A 19836-nucleotide genomic window follows, 5' to 3' on the forward strand; every position below is an offset into this window, starting at 1 on the left:
CTTTTCACCAAGAGCACAACCAGGAAAAAAAATCTAAATTAATCATTTCATGTATTTAAGCTGGATCAAATTTTCAATGCTGTTATAACCCAAGTCAGGCACAATTGACTTTTTCATGGTGTACCTTTGGTTTCTCAGGTGTAGGTACGACAGTGCCATCATTCAGTGAGATGTAGGTGAGCCTGCTGAGACTAGGGCTGGAGCAGTTACTCTGAGGAGAAAGGTCGTGACCTGGATGTCTGTTTGCCAGACGTCCGGCAGATGAAGGTGGTGACAACATACTGGGAAGGCAAGACAACATGGATAAAGTAACAAATGAATAATGGCTAGTAATAAAGACATATATTAAGTGTCCGTAGTGATGAGTTTTGACTAAATAATAAAAAGATGAATGACATACAAGAGAACAGGGTAGACATTTGAAGACTTGAGCTAAATTTAAAATGAGGTCATGCTAACAGCACTGCCAACCAAAAACGAACATTGAAAACATTTATTTTATAGAAACAATATGTGACACAATACCCATCTGCACTGGGAACAGAGGTCTGACTTGGAGAGGAGTGGGTAAGAGGAGAAGTGGATGGTCTGAAGTTACACTGAGTCTCCTCTATACATGGCTCAGAAAAACCTTTCGTTCAGAAGGAGAAAAAACAAAAAAACAACAACAACGACAAGAAAAAAAAAAACCTTGTAAATATTCCAACTGCAGCAATCCTTACCAAAAATCAACATTATGGTGGATACCAATGCTTTTAATGTACCATGCACATTATTTATGTTTGTTTTTGTGGATTTCACGCACCAGATGAAGGGTCTACAGAAGACTGAACATTTCTGCCAACATGCTTCTCCAGTGGGGCCGGAGCAGCAGAGATATTCCTGGGCGGTGGTCTCTCACAATTTCTGGATGTGTCCGCATGCTTCTGCGTCACGGGAGAGGAACCTTTACGGCAAGGGAGGACTGACTGCCCTTTCATCCAGCCAGGGGAGGTTCTGGGCAAGCCAGGTGAAGCAGCAGAGCTTTTATTCGTTTGGTGTGGGGATTTAAAAGGGCTACCGTTGGATGCTTCTATGTTCACTTCTGCTGGTTTGACTCCACCTAATGAAGTACAGGTAGTGGCTGAGGAAGCAGCATGAGATAACACTGTGTCTGCAGGAGGCTTGTGTGTGGAAGAGCCCACAGATCTCCTGGCAGAGCTCAGTGACTGTTGAGGGATAGAGCTACCGGGCGCTATCGTTGACTCTCCCCTGCTGTCTTTCTCCATCACGCTTGTCTTACCGTCCACGTGCTGAGCTGCATTCCCCCATTTTTCAGGATGTCCTGCCTGAGGCTTCCTCTGAGAGCTGCTGAGATTGTTAGTCCAGCTGCTCAAGTCAAGGGTGGTATGAGCCCCCAAGGAATCACTGCTGCCAGACACATCAACCTTTTTCAAGTATTTCTCCATATCAAAGCCAGTCATCTCTCCTACACAGGTGCTTCTCTGCAGTGTGTCTACAATGCCACTGTGATCTGGCTCAGGGAGGATCTAGATAGAGACCAAAACAGTGTTTCAATTTTTTAATTTTCATTTTTTAAGTTAAACACTGAAAGAACATGTTTAGAACTTTAACCATTCCTTAATCTGATATACAAGTCATAGATATAACTAACACCCTTAAACATATTGTTAAATAAACAATCAACGCTTACATGCAGAGCTGAGGTAGGTTCCTCAGTGCTGCTGACAGCAGGTCCAACTTTTGCAGACTCTGCACGATTCCTCGCCCTACTCTTCTTGGACAGCTCCATGATCATGGCAGCCAGCTGTGACGGGTCGTTACTGATGGATGCATCTGCAATGGCTGAAGCAATTGTACTGATACTAAGCATCAGCGGACTGCTGTTATTGTCAGGGATCGCATAGCTCTGATTAGCCAAGCTTGAATCAGAACTGGGGCCATCACTGCTGTCTGGATGTGCAGCTCTAACACCATTTTCCTAAAGAGGAAAGTGATTTATGTCATAAAACTGTGCATGTAATCTTTAAAATATTCAAAATATCATTTAAAAAAAAAAAAAAGAAAAAAAAAAGAAAAGAAAAGGGATCTACATACCTCCTTTTTACAAGAGTCTAGATCAGTGGTCCCTTTTGGTGACATCCTTTCAACTGGAGCTTCAAGAGTTTTATCTAGTTCCTCTGCAAGAAGATGAGTGTAAGCAGAGAAGCACAATGTGGATCACTGCAAAATGAACAAGACACAGAAAAGATTCTGTTCTGTTCTATAAGCCTTTAAAATAATGCTCCAGCAACAGCAATGCTACAAACACACCTGGGTTGAGAGTTTTGTCTGCTTCACTGAGATCCGTGGTGTCACTGGAAGGAGAGCCATCTCTATTTGAGAACTCTGAAGGGTGAATCAAGGGAAATGGTTCCCTTTTTTCTGGAGAGGTAATGATGTAGCCAAAGGATGGCTAGAGGAACAAAAAGTATCTTTTTAATAATTTCACACTTTTTGCATTCCTTCTCCTCCTCTCAGAATTTGTGTAATCTTCAAGCAAACAAAAACTCTTTGGCAGCTGCTTCTGTCCATGCCCACCTTTATGTAGTCTTAGTAGTCTCCCAACTTTGTTGAGTTGGGGAAAAGAACAATTTTAATTTCTGCAAAGTAGCTTTTACTGACCCTTTTAACTAAATCACTGAAGCTTCCCAAACAGCCCAGAGCTTCAGAACGCTGTCCAAAAAACTGCCCCAAAGAAAGTCGCAGGTAGCTTTCATCTCCTTGCATAAATTCTGATGAGACCTGGGAGGCCCTCATTAGGATGTGGCTGTTGAAGGGCAATTTCCAGGACGAGTCGCTGTTAAAGGTGCCGTTGCTGCTGGCTGGTTCGATCTGTTCCTCCTGAATGATACATTACACCACCAGAGATCATTCTTTACACCAAAACAGTGCAGCAGAAACTTCAAGTTACCTGCTAATACCTTCATTTATTGTATGGCAGTAGAAAACTGCTCTAAATAGTATGTCAGCAAAAAATCTGGCGAGGCAGTCATATGTACCTGCATGAACTGGTGCTCCTTTTCAAATTGTTCTTGATCCTTCACTATCTTGTCCATAGCGTCACCTGCAAGAGAAGGAAACATCATCCAAAAACTCAGTGTATATTACATACAAATGAAACAGTGTAGTATATAAATCTAATATTATAATAAGGTTGTGGACCATACTTGCAGGAACAAAGTCCTCTGTCTCAAACTGGGCAGCACTCTCTGAGGCCTTTCCAGCAACCTCTTTTTCAAAGGACGAGTAATATGCCAGGTCTGTCACCCACTGCCCCTCTTCATTCTGATACACTACATTATGAGTGGCATTGGCTCCTGAGGGGAGCAGCAGTGTTCTTAACATGTTACATCAGTCTCAGATTTTTACATCAGAATTAAGATTCTGTATTTATTCAAGAATAACAACCACCTACCTCGTTGAAATTCCTGCTCTAGGTTGTCTGGGCAATGGTTCCAGCCATCATCTGAATCATCCTGCTCCTGGTGGAAACTTTGAGAGAAGTACTTAGCTTCCAGGGATGTAGAGAGGGGATTGTTGTCATCCTCGCTGGTACTGTCTGAAACCTCAGCAGTAGTAACATCACCGCAGGGTCCTCCTCTTAAGCCCAAGGAGGGCCTGGCACCATCAGGCTCATCTATTCCATCATCATCATCGTCATTCTTGTCATCACAATCTGGAACCAGCACCTGAGGCATAGGTATTGTAAAAATATATAAAATCAATCAAAATTTGTATGGTCATTTGCAAGTTAATTTTTAATTTTATTTACAAAATGTAAATAAATAAATGCTCAAAAATAGGACTAGCACAGTTGGCTTTAAACGGGCACTTAGGTCTACAAGAGATTTTTACCCCTAACCTCCATTTACCTGGGAGAGGTGGAAGCTCCCTTGGGTTCCTTGAAGGTGAGACACAGTAAGGTTCGTTGAATCTTGAGGTCTTCTCAGTGCAGCTCCGCTCCTCAGGTAGACCGAGTCCAACAGTCTGTCAACTGCAGGCCCAGAGTCTGTGCTCTCCATGGCATCCTGACATTCATAATTAGAAAAAACATGAGCAAATATAGCCTTTAAAGCTCATTACAACTACAGGTACCTCCAACGTTTTGATTGATTACCAAATCATTCAATTTAGTTTGAAGCACTATTTGTTATGTGTACGGAAAAGCCAATATTTAAATGTCATAAGTGAAGTAAAAATACAGGATTCATAACTAAGAGAATAAAAACAGCAATTTAATGTTCTTGAGAATCAGATGACACATAACTTTGCTTTTTGAATACCTGAGCATCCTGAGCATGAGCTCAAACCAAACACTGAATGAAAGCTCTGTTGAATATTTTGTTTCAGTTGTTGGGGTTACCCATCTTTCAATTATTAAATCACCTAAAATTCATTGTTAGGTTTCCTTATGTTTTACTTTTGTTTTTTGCTAAAATAGAAGCCAAATACAAAATGGTCCCATTCAACTTTTGATTCTGCAATCCTAATAATAATAATAATATTGCAATATTAATACTGCTACTCTGACTACCAAACAAGCACATTTTAATAAATAACATCCTTGCTTTGTCAGTACATGACATATAGTGTCAAGTACTCAAGGAGAAAGCACCAACAATTCAGTTCAACAATATAAGATAAATGTGCAAAACACTATTACAGTGTTAACAGCATAGTATGTACAATATATAATAAGTATAGCCATGCGTGACTGAAATGACCACGAGCTGGTCAACTGCAGTTACATACAGCACCTGTACTTACCAGTGCCTCCTGTCTGTCCAGGGCCTTGCTCCAGCTGACATGAGAAAGCCTCTGAGATGCCCCAGACATCCCCAGAGAGGAGCTGGTCTCTCCTGTTCCAACAGGACCCACACGGTCTCCCATCTGAAAATAAAAAAAAAAAATACAATTTTTAATTAAAATTAAAGCAAAAAGACAAAAAACAAACACACCGTCAAGGCCAAGTCATATTCTCCATCTATCAGGGGTCCAAACGGTGAAAGACTTGATCGTGAACTTCATGAACAAATGAATGTGTTTTTTTGCTCATAGCTATTGCAAAGGCTTTTATGGACTATCAAAAAGGTAAGACTTACATTTGGCATTGATAAATAGATTTCACAACTTCTACAGCAAAAAGAAAAATATTGGCGTTTACCACTACTACCCCAAAGCTTCCTAGTAGATGCACCTATGGTATCAATTTGAAAATCCTAGGTGCCTTTCAGAAAACTTGACCTCTAACCTTGAGGTCAAGGTCAGTGGGATTCAAACTCACCTGAGATTTCTAGTAGACACACCTATGGCATCAATTTGAAAGTCCTACATAGCCTCGTTCTCGAGTCATCTTATTCACAAGAGTTTCAGAAAACTTGACCTCTGATCTTGAGGTCACCCTCAAGATCAGAGGTCAATAACCCATCAACCTTTTATAGCTGAGGAGTAATAACTATCAAGCTTAATTCAATTAACCTGTCGTTTTCAGAAAGCCGGGTTCATAAAGATCTGCATAAGGGAATTATTCTTAACACTATATGGATTTGAAATCAAGCAATCAAGATATGTTTTAAGTGTTAACTTTCACTTTTACTTCAAGGACAACTAAAAAAGAAAAAAAAAATGGCATCAAACATTTAGGAATGACAGAAATTGTTAAGGGCTTAAACATTTCATGTCTTAAAACCACAGTCACGTTAACCATGACATAGAAATAATTATTTGCCACCAACTACCGAGTACAGAGCCCCATTCGTACCTTTGTATGTCTGGGAAGGCTGATTCTTCCATGTACTGGAAGACTGTTCAGATTATGGTCCTCATCTTCACCAACAGCACTGCTACCCACAATCCCCAACCCACGCAGGGCATCGTAGGTGGTCTGGACATTAGTTGCTGGTGGAAGAGGGATGGTCGACACTCCTCCATCGTTTCCACTTTCTTCACTGCCACTGCTCCCATCCCCACCTCCTCCATCTCCTGATGTTACACAGCACCAAACAAAAAACTGGGTTATACAAGAGGCTCGGGAAATTTGTTTCTCATTTTCACATAATCTACTGCTGGTTTAACAATATGATGGGATTGTGGAATGACAGTTTTGTCACTACTACTACTACTACTACTACTACTACTACTACTACTACTACTACTACTACTACTACTACTACAGCAAACATTGAAGATGGGTGTTATACCTGTGACAGGAGGGTTGATGACTTGCCCTTCAGCAGATCGCCTGTGTCCAATCCCAGACGAGGATGCACCACCCCGACCACTGGAAGCCTCATCCTCAGAACTGCCTCCTTCTAGACCTGGCCTGAACGTGGGACGGTTGCTTTGTCCAACCTGTCGATTCACACAGAGAAAAACACATGCAGTAAGTAAAACAATATTGAGAATGCTATTCACTTTGATTGAAAATAAAACAGTGGATCTACTGGTGACCAATATAGACATGAAAATGTAAAAATATCTGATAATATTTCTTTTTGTATTTCTGACCAGCTGTCTGGATGTGCTTGGCAGCAGCCGAGTCCTGGCAGCATCACTGCTCCTTCTTGCAGATTCCAGCTCATCCTCAGTGTCCTCATCACTGGCTGGACAGGAGTCCATACCTGTGGCAGCCAGGCGCACATCGGGCATCTGGAAATCCTCCTGATTTTTTTTTTTTTTTTTTCCAAAATTGAGAGAAAGTAAACATGTGGCTTTCAATATCCAGCCCAAATATGATTAAGAAAAGTACAAGCAAACCAAAAGTCAAGTAAACAAGGTTCTTGCTAAACCCTTATTTTTAAGGTCAGCTGTCTAAACTGACCTGTAGTTTCAAACACAAGTTATCATTCTCTGCCTAAGCCAGGGGTCGGCAACCCGTGGCTCCGGAGCCGCATGCGGTTCTTTAGTTCTTATTTTGCGGCTCCGGGTGGTTTGGGAAAATAAATTAGAAGTATTTCGCTGAAGTGCCTTTTATTTGTGTTTAGTTCTTTTTTTTAACTTGTAGTTCTAAATTGGAAGATTGTGATTTTGAAATATAAAAATAAAATTATATCTTATTATTTTTTTCATCGCTCAAAATAAGCGTTACACTCGGGGAAGCCGGTGTACCCGCAGAAACGCCGTGCATTTATCGAGACTTTCAACCCCAGATAGGCCAATTATGGATCTTCGGATCCACATTACGTCGGCAGCTGTTCTCAACCGTGAACTATGTTAAAAACAAACACCGCTCCTGCCTCACAGATGACAGCTTACAGTCCTGCGTAAAGATGAATGCCCCGATTTGCAGACGCTGTGCGCAGAGGTTCGGGACCAGAAGTCTCATTGTAAACATATCACGGCAGACCTGACGATGTTTTACATGGACATGCTTTTCAGCATCTCTTTATTGACTACTTTTCACACACGGTTGCTGTACGCATAAAGCCGGCTGTAGCTTTTCAGCTCACAGCCCGACACACACCAACAACAGCAGAGAGAGCACAGACTTTAAGTCGGCGAGGCGTGATTGCGGGTGCCGCTCAGGTGCGTCCGACTCCCATGCAGCGGCACTGCAGACCACGCCCCGCCACACACATTAACAAGGTAAAATAGATATTTAGGCAGAATTTTGCATCTATTTTTTTTTTTTTTTTAGCGGCATAGTGCTTTTTTTCCCCAATTACTTTTTAAAAGTCAGGTCAAGGCTCCAAAAGCCCAAAGGCGATATAAGGGTGGCGGCTCACAACAGTTTTTGTTTGCTACATGGATCATTTTAGTTCAGCTGGGTGTCTTTCCTTTTGTTATATTTCTTTAAGATTTTAAAATGTGTTAATTACATAAATAAAATGTAATTTTCTCTGTAGCACTTCATGGATTTCATAAGCAAGACACCTTAGTTGCTCTGTGGATTCTTTTAAAAAGCAGTGAAAAACTTTTCTGTTCAAACAAGCCTTTTGTTGATCTACGTATTTTATATTCTTTACATTATTTACATTTGATCTTTTACATTGTGTATAATGTCTATTGATTGTATTGTTTATTTTAATATTTATGTACAGCGCTTTGTGACTGCCTGTCTGTGAAAAGCGCTTAATAAATAAACTTTACTTACTTTAGTTGTTCACACAAAGCACAAAGGTAAAAAACAATATATACAGTGTTATCTTCATTTTAGATTTCAAAAAGTATTTGCGGCTCCCAGTGTTTTCTTTTGCGTGGAAACCGGGTCCAAGTGGCTCTTTGGGTGTTAAAGGTTGCAGACCCCTGGCCTAAGCTGACATCAGCACACAGTCACAAAGCAATGTATCAACATGCTCACCTGATCAGACTGATCAAGGAATTGATCTCTGTACTGTTCAGGCTCTGTAGAACTTGGGTTGGACAGGACATCAGCAGCACCTGGCACTCCCTATGAAAGATGTACTGTGTTAGTGAGAACTCTGAAACAAATATTTTAGCTTACATCTTTTTAAAAGTGGTACTGGTAAAATGTATAAGTCAGTAAAGTCAGCAAAGTAGAGCAGAAAGAGCCTTACTGTTGCAGGAATCTCCTGGCCCTCCACTCTGCCTCTCTGCATAGCAGGAGGGACCAGCTTATTGAAATACAGCTCCAGCTCATCATCAGGCATGTTGTTTACATCAATGTCATCATCTGGTGACCAAACACCAAGTATGTGTGTGACTGAATCACAAATATCACACCTGCTCGGTGTTAAATTTATCCAACTGAAATAGGAACGATGTACAAAGCGTGATTCTAAGGACTTAAAGGTCTGACTTACCTGTTAGGTCGCTATTCATACTATCCACAGACATGAGCTTCTCATTCGCCAGGAAGCTTGAGTTGCTGTCACTAAAATGGTCACTGCCCACTCCTTCACTCAGCGCCTGGTTGTCTTCAACTGTAGCTGGTAAGGCCTGAACCTGTATGGACTGAACAACAGAGGAATGCAATGAAAGCAACTTTACAGAAATGTTGTTAGCAAATAAAAAAGGTGAGTTTGATTACAAAAAAACCCAAAAAAACCCCACTTGTAACAAAAATACTGCATTGTAGAAAGAGCTAGATATCAAGACATTCATAAGTTTAAAACAAGTGAAATAATGGCTTTTAAACAGTGAGTCTAACTCTGTATTTTGTACATTACGACAGAAAATAGAGAACACAGAAAATGAGTAGGGAAAGAAATAGTCCAAATCTTTGGACAGCAGTCGCATGACACATCATATAGATATAAATCAACAGGAAACTGATCAGCATGTATGGAAAGGTGGTACCTTTTTGTCTGTGACATCTTTATGTCCAAAATGAGCAAATGTCAGAAGCCCTGTTGACAGATCTGTTAGAAGAGACACAAACAAGTTCATCAGTACCACTTTCGTACAGGTGGATCAAATGAGCATGTACACATTGCTCCCTCCCCAAAAAGCCTCAAGCAAACAAAAAACAAAACAACTTTAGGCAAAAACGCTTACATAACAGATCAGTATGAAGTGGTTGATTTATAAGAACACGCAAACTTCCAGTTATTAGCTACATTTAAGAGCCCTAACTCATGTGTACCATGGTTCTTTGCATTACCACAACAGCAACAGAAAGAACCATGGTACACATTCAAGTAGTACATGGCTCAATTTTACATTGTGTGCCAAGTCTGAATGGAGAATGGTCACTTAAATAGACTGATGAAGCCAGAAATATTATTTAATGTGTGCCTGAAAAAGTCAATAGAGCCAGGGGCACAAGAATTTACCTTCTGTGGGACGGCCACAGACTGAGCCTGTCTGCGTAGTACCAAGGCCCAGCATGGAGCCTTGATTTCTGGATGCACTCTCATCCAGATTAATCTTCAGAAGCTTGTCTGAAAGACGATGGGCTGCAATGAAGTCATCTGCATTATCCCTGTAACAATGACAGGGATGTAAATAATTCAGAACACATTAGTAAAACACGCCAAAGGAGAGTTAAAGTAATTACTTATCTATTAGTCAGTTTTATACTGTGTGTTTGTGTGTGTAAAACATTAAATTCATACTAACAACAATAGCTGTATATCCACTTCACTGCATTTGAAACATTTTAAAGAAAAAGGGCATTTATTTTCACCGAGATGACAAAGGTACACACCTCAAGTAAAATCGACACTAAAGATCAGAGTTACTACATTTCAGTATTCGGTTTCTCATCCTTCAAACTTCAAAACATCTATCCTGACTGTTGATCCAACAATTGGAAGTTGGCTGCAGTATTACACACTACAGTTTTTTGGGTTTTTGTTTTTTTTTTTTTTTAAACAGATTTCACAGGCAACAATGAGCAGCGTGAACTACATGTATTTATATACTCACATGTCATCTTTGAAGCTGAGGGCAAACTTGGGCTGTTCTACTCCAGATAACTGTAGACCAGCCTGCTGCAGCACTCTGCCATCCAGGTATGAAGCCTCAATGGGATCGTCTCTATAAAATGAGCAAATAACGCAAAAAGCAGCTTGTTAACACAAAAATCAACTTTAAATAATTATTAGTACCTTTAATTACATTTGGCATCTATATGCTCACCCAGAATTAATATATTACCTATAAACTTTTTTTGAATATGTCAGAGACCACAAAGAGCTGCTTTCATTGACAAATATACACAGTTGTTTGTTTTTTTAGCAGGCATTTTTGCAATACTGCCATCCTTGCATTGCAAACAAAGAACCTGAGATCTATTTTTAGCCTCAGAGCATTTCTACACAAGTCACATCTGTCCAAAGCCAACAGCATACTCCCACCTGTTGTCAGATTCGGGTCTAATTTTAGCCACAGTAGAGGCAGCCACCGGCAGTCCTGGGCCTGAACCCAATGTCACATTTCCCAGTGTGGGGCGGCCACTGGTGCTGTCCAGAGACTTGCAGAGGAAACTTGGAAAGGCTTCATCTTCCAGTTTGTAAAAACTGTCTGCCATTGCTTTTGAAGGGAGCAGGGTGAGTGCCAAATGTGGCTTAGATTCCGTTCAGGTGATGACCATCTGTAATGTCTAGGAAAAATGAACGGTAGCAATAGAGGACAAGTTAAAACACATCTTGTGAACATTTGTGTGCTTATATAGCAATCATCAGCTTCTTAATACCACCTTTCAATCGTGAAAACTATTGACTTAAGTATTTTCTTTGGGGAACGTCATCATACATGTTGTTTCGCAGGTATACGGTTCAAGTCTATTGAATAAACAAATTAGAGAACTTAACTAGCCAACTACACTAGGTGGGCTAACTTCTAAGCTAACTGGCTACTTGCTAAAAACAAGAGGGTCTGTGGAACTCGCCAGCACGCTGCAAATTTAAGCTACCCCATTGTTTTTGGTTATTTAAGTTAGAGTGTGTAAAAAGACATTTTGCAAACAGCACATATAAGTGAACAAGCTTCACCTGCTCGATAAATATTTCTTCTTAGACTGTTATACTCCAGCAAGGGAATTCAATTAAAAACGTTTGTCGGACTTCAACTCACATTCAACACTCCAGAAGTAAGCGGGCCCAGGGATAAATAGTTTTTCTCCAACTCGAAATTTGTCCTTATAAACGGGTTCAAATGCGATACCAAGTGTAGCTAAGTGCCAAATGTAACTTCGAAATAACTTAGACTCATCATTATTACTTAAAATCTGACATATCAAACAAACCGTACAATAGTTCGCAGGACCAAACAGCGCCCAGAAGCCACAGGAAGCCCGCGTGAGCGTCATATCACAAAGGTGGGACTTAATCAGTTTTAGACGACGCGGATTGGACAGCAAACCTATGAGGGAGGAAATTGCCAGAGATGATTGGTTACGATTTATGTCATTCCAATGGATTTGGCAGCTTGGGACCAATGACTGTATGCTTGGGGCGGTTAAGAAAAGTGCTCATTCATTTATCAGTAAAGCGCTTGTCCTCAGATGAATGAAAGACAGAATGTGCTCTTTTGAACTCCAGCCATAACGTATCTGATCATACGTATACCACTAAATTATCTGCAATATAACAATAGGTTGTTATATTTATTTTGAATTAGCGCCTAGATATTAAGCAAAGCGTGTCTTAACACAATTAGTTAATGGCCAAGTGAGGATTTTATTGTATCGTATGTCCTGCCAAACAGCTGCAAGAGTGCCGAGGCTCGCAAACAGCTGACTGCTGAAAGAGTTGTCATCCCATGCGTTCCGTTTATTAGGAGTGCCACGATATGAAATGTCCTCCCTGTCAATGTTATCCTTCTGTGACAATACTAATGGCATATATCGTCAGTTTTGCCTAATTTTGGAGTGACATTGGCAGGAGAATTCCCCATTGCTGACACGTGATAGCACAGCCAAAAGACAGCTCTTCACACTAAAAAGGAAAGAGTTGTATAACGCAATAGGCAACTAATGGCTAGGCTCTAAAGAAGCACATCAGTGTCCAGGAGCTACCAGGTATCACCAAGTTTTATAAATGGCTAGGACAAACATAGATTCAAGAGCTTGGAAAAAAAAATTAAAAACTTCCTGGCCCAAGATGACCATCCTGGCCCAAGATGATTCCATCATAGCCATCCCAGCTGTCATAGGGCGAGAGGCGGGTACGCCCTGGACAGGTCGCCAGTCTGTCGCAGGGCCAACACAGGGACAGACAACCATTCGCACAGATTCAACATTTACACCTAGTGGTAATTTGGATTATCCAATTAACCTATCCCCACAAGCTGCATGTCTTTGGACGGTGGATTCCAGTCATCCATCCATCCATCCATTCGCAGTCAGTCATGTGAAATCACTATGCCTTTCTTCTTCTTTGATTGTAAAGGAGAAGTAGTCAAAAATAACACCCACTTTATATCATTTATTTCTGAGTCTTACTTCCACCCAGGCTAATTATAGACTTCCATAAGCAGAAAGACAAACATCTCCTCCTTTCAGACACAACTGACTGAAGTTTTCCAATTTACCAGCCAACAATACCCGATGATCGTCCCCCCCCCCAAAAAAAGATATCAGCTTAGTTTAAAAATGCTGAGTTTATTATTCACACAACACCATATACATTATTTAAATGACTCTCTTTACCAATGCATTCGTTCTTCCAAAGGTGTTTTTTTAATAATATGCAGAGGGGAAAAAAAACCCATAACAAACCTTTAGAAAAGTGAAAAAAAATCTTTATTAGAAATTAAAGGAAATTTTATTGTTCATTCAAAACTCTTTGAAAAAACGATACCATGTCTTATTTAACTAAAACACACAGGGGAAGAGGAAAAAAAAAATAAAAATCATTGCCCTTCAGCTTCTGGTAAGGGCAGCAGTGCCCTGGAGGACAGCCTGTGGGGAAGAGGCTGCTGCTGAGGCTGAATGGGCTCAGTATCACAGTGCTCTATTAGGGAGGAAGGAGGCAGCAGGTGACCATACACAATACCTGCTCTAGGGGGGTCCAGAGGAGGAAAGAAATACCTGAAGTAAGAAAAAGGAGGAGGAGACAAAGACGACAAATACGTGGACGGGGAGAAGAGACAACAAAGGGAATATACAGAGGGTGAACAAATAAAAGGAAGCAAAAAAGGAGAAATTAAAAGGAGAAGGATGCATGTTTGGTCCAGACACTAAAAAGGTAAGAGGGAAGCAGACAGTGACATTAAAAAAAATAAAAATTAAAAAAAGGTTTAAGCACAAAAAGAAAGGAATCACAATTTTTTGCAAGGTTCACGCCAGGTTTCTTGCCAAAAATGAAAGTTTCAATCAGTAATACCCAAGTATCCATTTGTGAAACGTGTTACAGAGTCTTACATTTTAAATACGGGCAAGTGGGATCTGATGCACAAGACACGTTAGTAATATGCGGGTGGCTGGTATATCTTTGGAGAGGTCAGCTGCCGCAGGGGAGGAGCAAAGGGAGCTCTCTTGCCAATCCTGCATGCAATAAGCAGTACAACAGCACATTACTTCAAACAAAGCTCACTTCACACTTGTTTCTGATACATGAAAAACTCTACACGCTGCTCTGCAAACGCCTTAATTCAACTGAACTGAGTTAATTGGCTTACAATACACAGATATTGTGTTACTCAGGTTAGAGGGGAATCACAAGTTGAGTCAAAAACATGTACGTACAAGTTTTTGTTAGTTCTGTGGTTATGGAGTTGAACATAAATACAGCCACACTCTGACGCTTAGACACAATTTATTTATCGTTCAAGTTTTTCTCATGCGACAACTGCTGAGGCTTCATGTGCGAATGAGGGGGGAACAATGAATGCTAAAAACAAGAACAGCTGCTGAGCCAGCAGACCAAATATGGTTTCAATAGGAAGTAATAACAGGTGTGGATACATTTCATTTGTATAAAACGAGGAATGTGTTATCATTCCATTCAAGGCTCGCAGTGGCTGTATTCATACTCGTTCTGTGTGCGTTTACACTCTGTTAATAGGGCTCATTCAAGCTGTCCTTTCTGCTCAGCAAAGAGTTTGGCACTACTTGTTCAAGGATACATTCAAACCCAAAGGAGAAAAATAAGGAGAAAATATTCAGGATGCATTCATATATTGGTCAAATGTCTGTATCAGGTGATATCGGCATGTCTGTTAATATAAGATGGTACTTATCCACATCAGCAGCCGATATTCATTTTGTGTTGGCTAAAAAGACCAAGCAGAACTAATGGGAGGAACAAATAACAAAAACAGTCAGTCATGTCAGTCAAAAGACTGACATTTGCTATCGGCTCAGAATCTAATGATCACAGAATTTCTGCTCCGCTTCAGTTTAATCACGATATCAAATGTTGAGATGCTGTTGACTGAAGCTGATCAAATTCATTTACAGAATACAACCTAAGAGCACAATGTTTCTGTTCTGTATCTGTAAAATAGCTCTAGAAAATGAAATAACGGCCATGTATCAAATTCATATAAACACATTTATTTTCCTTTTATATATTAAGAAAACAGTTAGCCCTTGCACTCACAGTGCAAAGTGGAACCATTCTTATTACATGCATCAGTATAAATTGAGAGGAAGTCACTTAGAAAACACCACCACAACACATCCGGCTCCACAGGCACAATGTAGATAACCTGTGTGGTGAAAACCAGAAGCCAAGCTCTTTGCATGAGTGCAGCACGGGATCAGTGCGAGTCCAACACGCTTGTCAGTAAGCAGCTGTACTCCCAGTCAGGGTGAGGCATTAAAAAAAACCAAAGTTGTCAGTTCTGACTGGCTTGGGTAGGGCTGGGTGAGTGGCATCGGATGCGCCACGCTGCCTACCTTCCTGCAGACATCCCGTTCAAGGCATTCTGGGAGGACTGAACAGAGGAGCCCAACACAGTACTCATGGCTGAGGGCTGACCGGATGAACCTGTAAGTGGACTTCCATCTCCTTTCAGGATGCCGGTGCACTTCCAGTTGTCCATGTAGTTAGCTGCACAGAGACAGAAGGAAAAGTCGGCATTTATTTCCCACACGAAGGAGAAAGGGGACAATCTGACAGCTGAACTTTTCACCGTCATAGGCTTTACTTAGCTGTTCTTCTACCCTACTTTAAATCTATGACTTTGCATGTGTTCAAGTGGGGCTCTTTTCTCCACTTGAATATCTGGTGTTCCTCCAGACCAGTGCATTTTGCTGAAGCACACGAATCATTTAACAATCTACTAGTTGCTATGAACACAGTTACTGCACAACCATTTATTGTGAGGGGACTTATCAGCTTTAGCGCTTTGAGCTCATTCCTTTCAGATTTTTGAAGCCCTCTCTCATCTGTGTCAGTGTAAAAACTATCACAAAACCTTTGTGTAATTCTGGTTCAGCAACAAACACCATTTAACAGACATGGACTCGAAGGTAGCACTTAACAGCTTTAAAAACATATTTCTAAGAAAAAGAGAGCAGGATGTAGAGAACAAAGCAGAGATAAATTCTCTAATGCTGACAGACTGTGTGACCATACTTGCGTATCACCAGATGTACTATATGCACAGAGTTTGTAAAAATTGACACTTCTATTAAGCCCAACTTTTAAGACATACATTTCATAACAAAACAAAAAGAAATATCTTAACCTGGAAAAGAGAAGCTATGGTTTTTCCTGCTGCTGATACAAACAAATAAATGTGAATCACACAAATAAAGAGGTAAGCTCAGTCAGGATGCTTGGTTATGAATATAGAAACAAAGTCTGCTACAGCGCAAACAAACTGTTAAGATCTTTTAACATTGGTTTCTAAAACCAAATAAAAAATAAAATAATCGTTCCCTGACTCCACCAGCCTGAATACTCGGGAGTGTGAGTGTGTATGCAGATGTTAGAAAAAAAAGATAGAAGCACTGTATGAATGTGTGTTTTGGTGAAGCACTTTGAGTTATAAACCAAGTAGAAAGATACTATACAAGTAGCAGTCCACTTACCAGTATATAGACACCGCCTGAATAAGACCAAACTATGGATCAAGGTAGATCAAACAGACCCATCCAGGTAACGCCCAAAGTTACAGACACTATAGCATCCCATCTATCCAATATTTTTCAAACAAGAAGAAACTTCATATAAACTTATGGACCAATTCCAAATGATCTGGTGTGGAATGACTTGAATAACTGGACAATTTAACCTATGACTAAATCATTATTCCTAGTATTAACAGCAGCAACTGCTGCTACACAGCTACAAAGCCTGAAGCTTGGTAGGAGGGCAAAGGTTTCCTAACTGGAGGACATAATGGTTGCCAATATCAGTCTGCTTGATTACTGGGATCAATACTCTGAAAACAAACACGCTGGTTAACCTGATTACAACATATTCACAAGTAGGTATTTGCACCTCAGTCAGTAGAGAAAAAAAAAAGCTGTTGTGGTTTGATGAGAACCTGTGCAAAAATGTCAGCTTTCTTTACACAGCTGAACCAACAAATCCTTTATTCTGGAAATGACCAATGGCAACTATGAGTGAACAAAAGTCATTCAATGCCTAGTGAAAAGTACTATTCACTGAATATCCACATTAAATAGCTTTTACTAAAGCTGTCACTGAAGTAAAAGGAAGACAAACAAGCAGTTGTTAAGAGCCCCCTCACCTTTCCAGAGGCGCACACAGCCATCATCCCCAGAGGAGGCCAGCAGGGTGCTGGTGATATTCCAGCTCACACGCCACACCTGAGAGTTATGGTTGTCAAACTGAGCCACAATCTGCACCTCAAATTTGGTGGGTCCTGTGGACGTGCTCTCCTTCCTGTCAGGAGGACACAGGAAACAGGAAATTGAATTTTTATTTTTCATTATCTTAAAAAGAGAACATCTGCTCAGGAACTGCATGCAGGGCTTCAGTGCAGTATTTGTGTGACTCCACCAGTTTCTGTGCGTTGTGACCTTCCATAAGACAGAGTGCAAACACTCACCTCATCGGAACTAGCTTAAATATTCGAACATCTTTTGTTGCAATGGCGAGCACATGGAAAGATCTTCCCAGGTTTGGAGCAAACGCGATGTCATGAACCGCATCAGTGACCGTCATAAGTGTCTCTGCTTTGCCATATTTCCTTTTAAACAGATAAATATTAAAATCTATCATTTATTTTGGTATATCTTCATAATGCGATGGTTAGTGCATCACTGATAATGAATACCCACCGTGTGTTTTCGTTGTACTCGTAGATCTGAACCTTCCCACCGTATGTTACATTGCTGTCGTCACTCCCCACAGCAAACATGGGAGGATGGGCACGTGAGCTGTTGGTAGGAGACAACGCATGGTTACACCAGCAGACTGTTAACAGCATGGTGTTACATACACATGAAAAGGTCAAGTGATACTTGCACAGCATTATTCATTATGTTGTTATACCTGCATGTCTATAAGTCACATTAAGTCTAGCTGTAAGCTGTTTTATTGAAAGAATTAGTGGTAGTAATTGTGTCATTTCATAAGCACATTAACTGAAAACATGGTCTAACATATGCAAGCAAATAATATAAAAGCACTACACCTGCTCTCTACATTTGAATCCCATCTTGGTTTCCTACACAAAGTAAACCAGCAGTCTAACCTGGAGGGGTTCCAAGAGATGCAGCTGCAGCTGAGCTTGCAGGAGATCTCATGCTGCAGGGACCACTGACTCAGGTTCATCACATCAGGAGCCTCGTAGATCCTCACCACCCCATCCGCAGAGCAGGTGGTCAGCATCAGACCCATGTGTTTAGGAGCAAACTTCACATCGGTCACTGAAGTTCTACTGTCCACTAGCGTGGTTCTCTTAATCTAGAAAAGCCCAACATGAAACACTCAGGTGAAATCTAACAAACAGTTATATTAAATGGGAAATGCAATGCAAGCGTACTAACCCAGTGGCTAAGTCCCCTCTGCTTGTCATTGGACTCTCCTACAATCTCCTCCCAAACAGCAGCTGTTCTGTCAAAGGAGCAAGAAGCTAGAACCTGTCCAAATTCTGGATGCGCCCAGGTCACTCGCCACACTGATCCACTGTGTGTCTGGACATAACAACATTCATCTATTAACTCCATCGATACTTTGAATGTAATGCTGTGTCCATACTCAAAAAGACAAACATAAAGTAATAAATAAAAAAGAAAAGGAAATTATGGTGGTTTACCTTCCAGCTGGCTGTGCAGTGCCACTCTCCGTTCTCACTTTTGTCCCAGACCTGAGTGGAATAAAATCAGTCTTGAATACTGCTCATGTGTCTGTGCACAATTATCACCGATTTTGCACTGACTTTTGTATGTACGTCCTTTATTATGTCGTCACATAATAAAAAATACACCGATAGCTCTGTCGGAAAACTCGGCAGTGCTTAACTACACTACTGTGGTATAGAGCTTATCTGTAGCCAGCCTAGCTCGTGTGCTACAAGCACCAGAGCTAACAGACTAGCATTTTAAACTGAGATAACTTCCCTCGAGTGTAATAACCAGAGGAAGATTTTTCAAACAACCTCATGCCATGTCTGTCAGGAAAACGAGTCAGTAATTTCAGTATGAAAGGTGAGAGTGTCGGTAATGTGGGCAAGGGTATCCTGCTAGCTGTAACGGCTAATGCTAACATTAGCAAACTATGATGTAAAGCTTACCTTGACACTTTGGTCACTGGAGCAAGTCGCCATCCTCCGGCCGTGAAAATCATACGATACGTCATGAATTAGATCTTTATGATCTGCTGCGATACTACGCGCAACAAACATGATAACAACTATGTACCGGCAACTCTAGCTGGGACGATTAGCTGGCAGGCCTGTCATGTGTCTACTTATGCTGTGTGTTTATTTGGCGGTAATGTGATTGTGTGTAGTACAAGTTATTGACCACACGGCGGCGCATGCACACAAATTTTAAGCAGCTCAAAGCGACTTTGGGATTCTTTATAAGAAGATAAAATATATCGAAAGCTATTCCGTGAAAAACTGCTACAGCTAGAGTTACTTTGAAGATACGTAGTCAGATAAACAGACAGATTAATAGGTTTATTAATACATAACTGCCAAAGTAAATATAGTAAGTAATATATTGTCAAAATTTATTGCCGCCTCTTGCGCGGTTGCCAGGTTTGATCCAACTGACAGTTTTTTTCTTCGCTAACTTTATTAATAAAAGTTAATTTCAAGTAACAATATTTAAACAGATTTGTGCAAAGGAATTTTGTAAAGGCATAAAATAATAGTACTTAAAAACATTCAGTAAAGAGATTGTGAAAGAACTTTTATGCGTTCAATAAGAGTATTGCATTAATTAATTAAATTAATGCATTAATTGAAATACTGCAACATATCTTGTTTTTTTGTTTTTCGTGTTTTAAGTAAGGCCAG

General features: G+C 40.5%; 2 protein-coding genes across 6 annotated transcripts in view; both read right to left on the reverse strand.

Moving 5' to 3' along the window:
- cep192 (centrosomal protein 192) overlaps positions 1-11738 on the reverse strand; it is a 33627-nt gene extending 21889 nt beyond the window's left edge. For 2 of the 3 annotated variants that reach the window (XM_039619555.1, XM_031750477.2), the window contains exons 1-23: positions 11521-11738; positions 10803-11047; positions 10372-10482; positions 9777-9925; positions 9301-9362; positions 8805-8955; positions 8559-8674; positions 8342-8431; positions 6550-6702; positions 6243-6393; positions 5804-6024; positions 4810-4932; positions 3915-4070; positions 3458-3731; positions 3210-3359; positions 3042-3106; positions 2665-2883; positions 2314-2455; positions 2098-2180; positions 1694-1981; positions 806-1529; positions 526-631; positions 125-281 (exon numbers count right to left, since the gene is read on the reverse strand). In XM_039619555.1, the coding sequence (XP_039475489.1) occupies positions 125-281; positions 526-631; positions 806-1529; positions 1694-1981; positions 2098-2180; positions 2314-2455; positions 2665-2883; positions 3042-3106; positions 3210-3359; positions 3458-3731; positions 3915-4070; positions 4810-4932; positions 5804-6024; positions 6243-6393; positions 6550-6702; positions 8342-8431; positions 8559-8674; positions 8805-8955; positions 9301-9362; positions 9777-9925; positions 10372-10482; positions 10803-10975 (3864 nt within the window). In that variant the 5' untranslated portion in view covers positions 10976-11047; positions 11521-11738. The remainder of the gene's footprint in view (positions 1-124; positions 282-525; positions 632-805; positions 1530-1693; positions 1982-2097; positions 2181-2313; positions 2456-2664; positions 2884-3041; positions 3107-3209; positions 3360-3457; positions 3732-3914; positions 4071-4809; positions 4933-5803; positions 6025-6242; positions 6394-6549; positions 6703-8341; positions 8432-8558; positions 8675-8804; positions 8956-9300; positions 9363-9776; positions 9926-10371; positions 10483-10802; positions 11048-11520) is intronic. The other variant, XM_031750478.2, reaches the window with a different exon arrangement.
- A 1290-nt stretch (positions 11739-13028) lies between these two features.
- seh1l (SEH1-like (S. cerevisiae)) lies at positions 13029-19340 on the reverse strand. 3 transcript variants are annotated; one of them, XM_031750492.2, is made up of 10 exons: positions 19105-19335; positions 18628-18678; positions 18359-18505; positions 18064-18275; positions 17648-17746; positions 17416-17556; positions 17095-17249; positions 15290-15443; positions 13811-13933; positions 13363-13477 (listed from the first exon to the last, which is right to left on the reverse strand). In XM_031750492.2, the coding sequence occupies exons 1-9, from the start codon at positions 19213-19215 to the stop codon at positions 13852-13854; spliced, it is 1152 nt and encodes a 383-aa protein (XP_031606352.1). In that variant the 5' UTR covers positions 19216-19335; the 3' UTR covers positions 13363-13477; positions 13811-13851. The 3 variants fall into 3 exon arrangements, with proteins under 3 accessions (XP_031606350.1, XP_031606351.1, XP_031606352.1); XM_031750490.2 differs by lacking the exon at positions 13811-13933 and having other exon boundaries at positions 13029-13477; positions 19105-19340; XM_031750491.2 differs by having other exon boundaries at positions 13339-13933.
- Between the last annotated feature and the right edge of the window lie 496 nt (positions 19341-19836).

The sequence above is a fragment of the Oreochromis aureus genome, linkage group 11 (assembly GCF_013358895.1).
Source record: "Oreochromis aureus strain Israel breed Guangdong linkage group 11, ZZ_aureus, whole genome shotgun sequence".
In the NCBI taxonomy this organism is placed as follows: domain Eukaryota; kingdom Metazoa; phylum Chordata; class Actinopteri; order Cichliformes; family Cichlidae; genus Oreochromis; species Oreochromis aureus.

What these genes read in the sequence shown, in the direction of transcription:
- seh1l (XM_031750490.2), bottom strand. Translation starts at nt 19,215, where the DNA reads ATGTTTGTTGCGCGTAGTATCGCAGCAGATCATAAAGATCTAATTCAT. An exon ending in CCAGTGACCAAAGTGTCAAG is followed by an intron (nt 18,679 to 19,104) that starts GTAAGCTTTACA and finishes TATTCCACTCAG; the next exon opens with GTCTGGGACAAAAGTGAGAA. An exon ending in TTTAAGCTAGTTCCGATGAG is followed by an intron (nt 17,250 to 17,415) that starts GTGAGTGTTTGC and finishes TCCTCCTGACAG; the next exon opens with GAAGGAGAGCACGTCCACAG.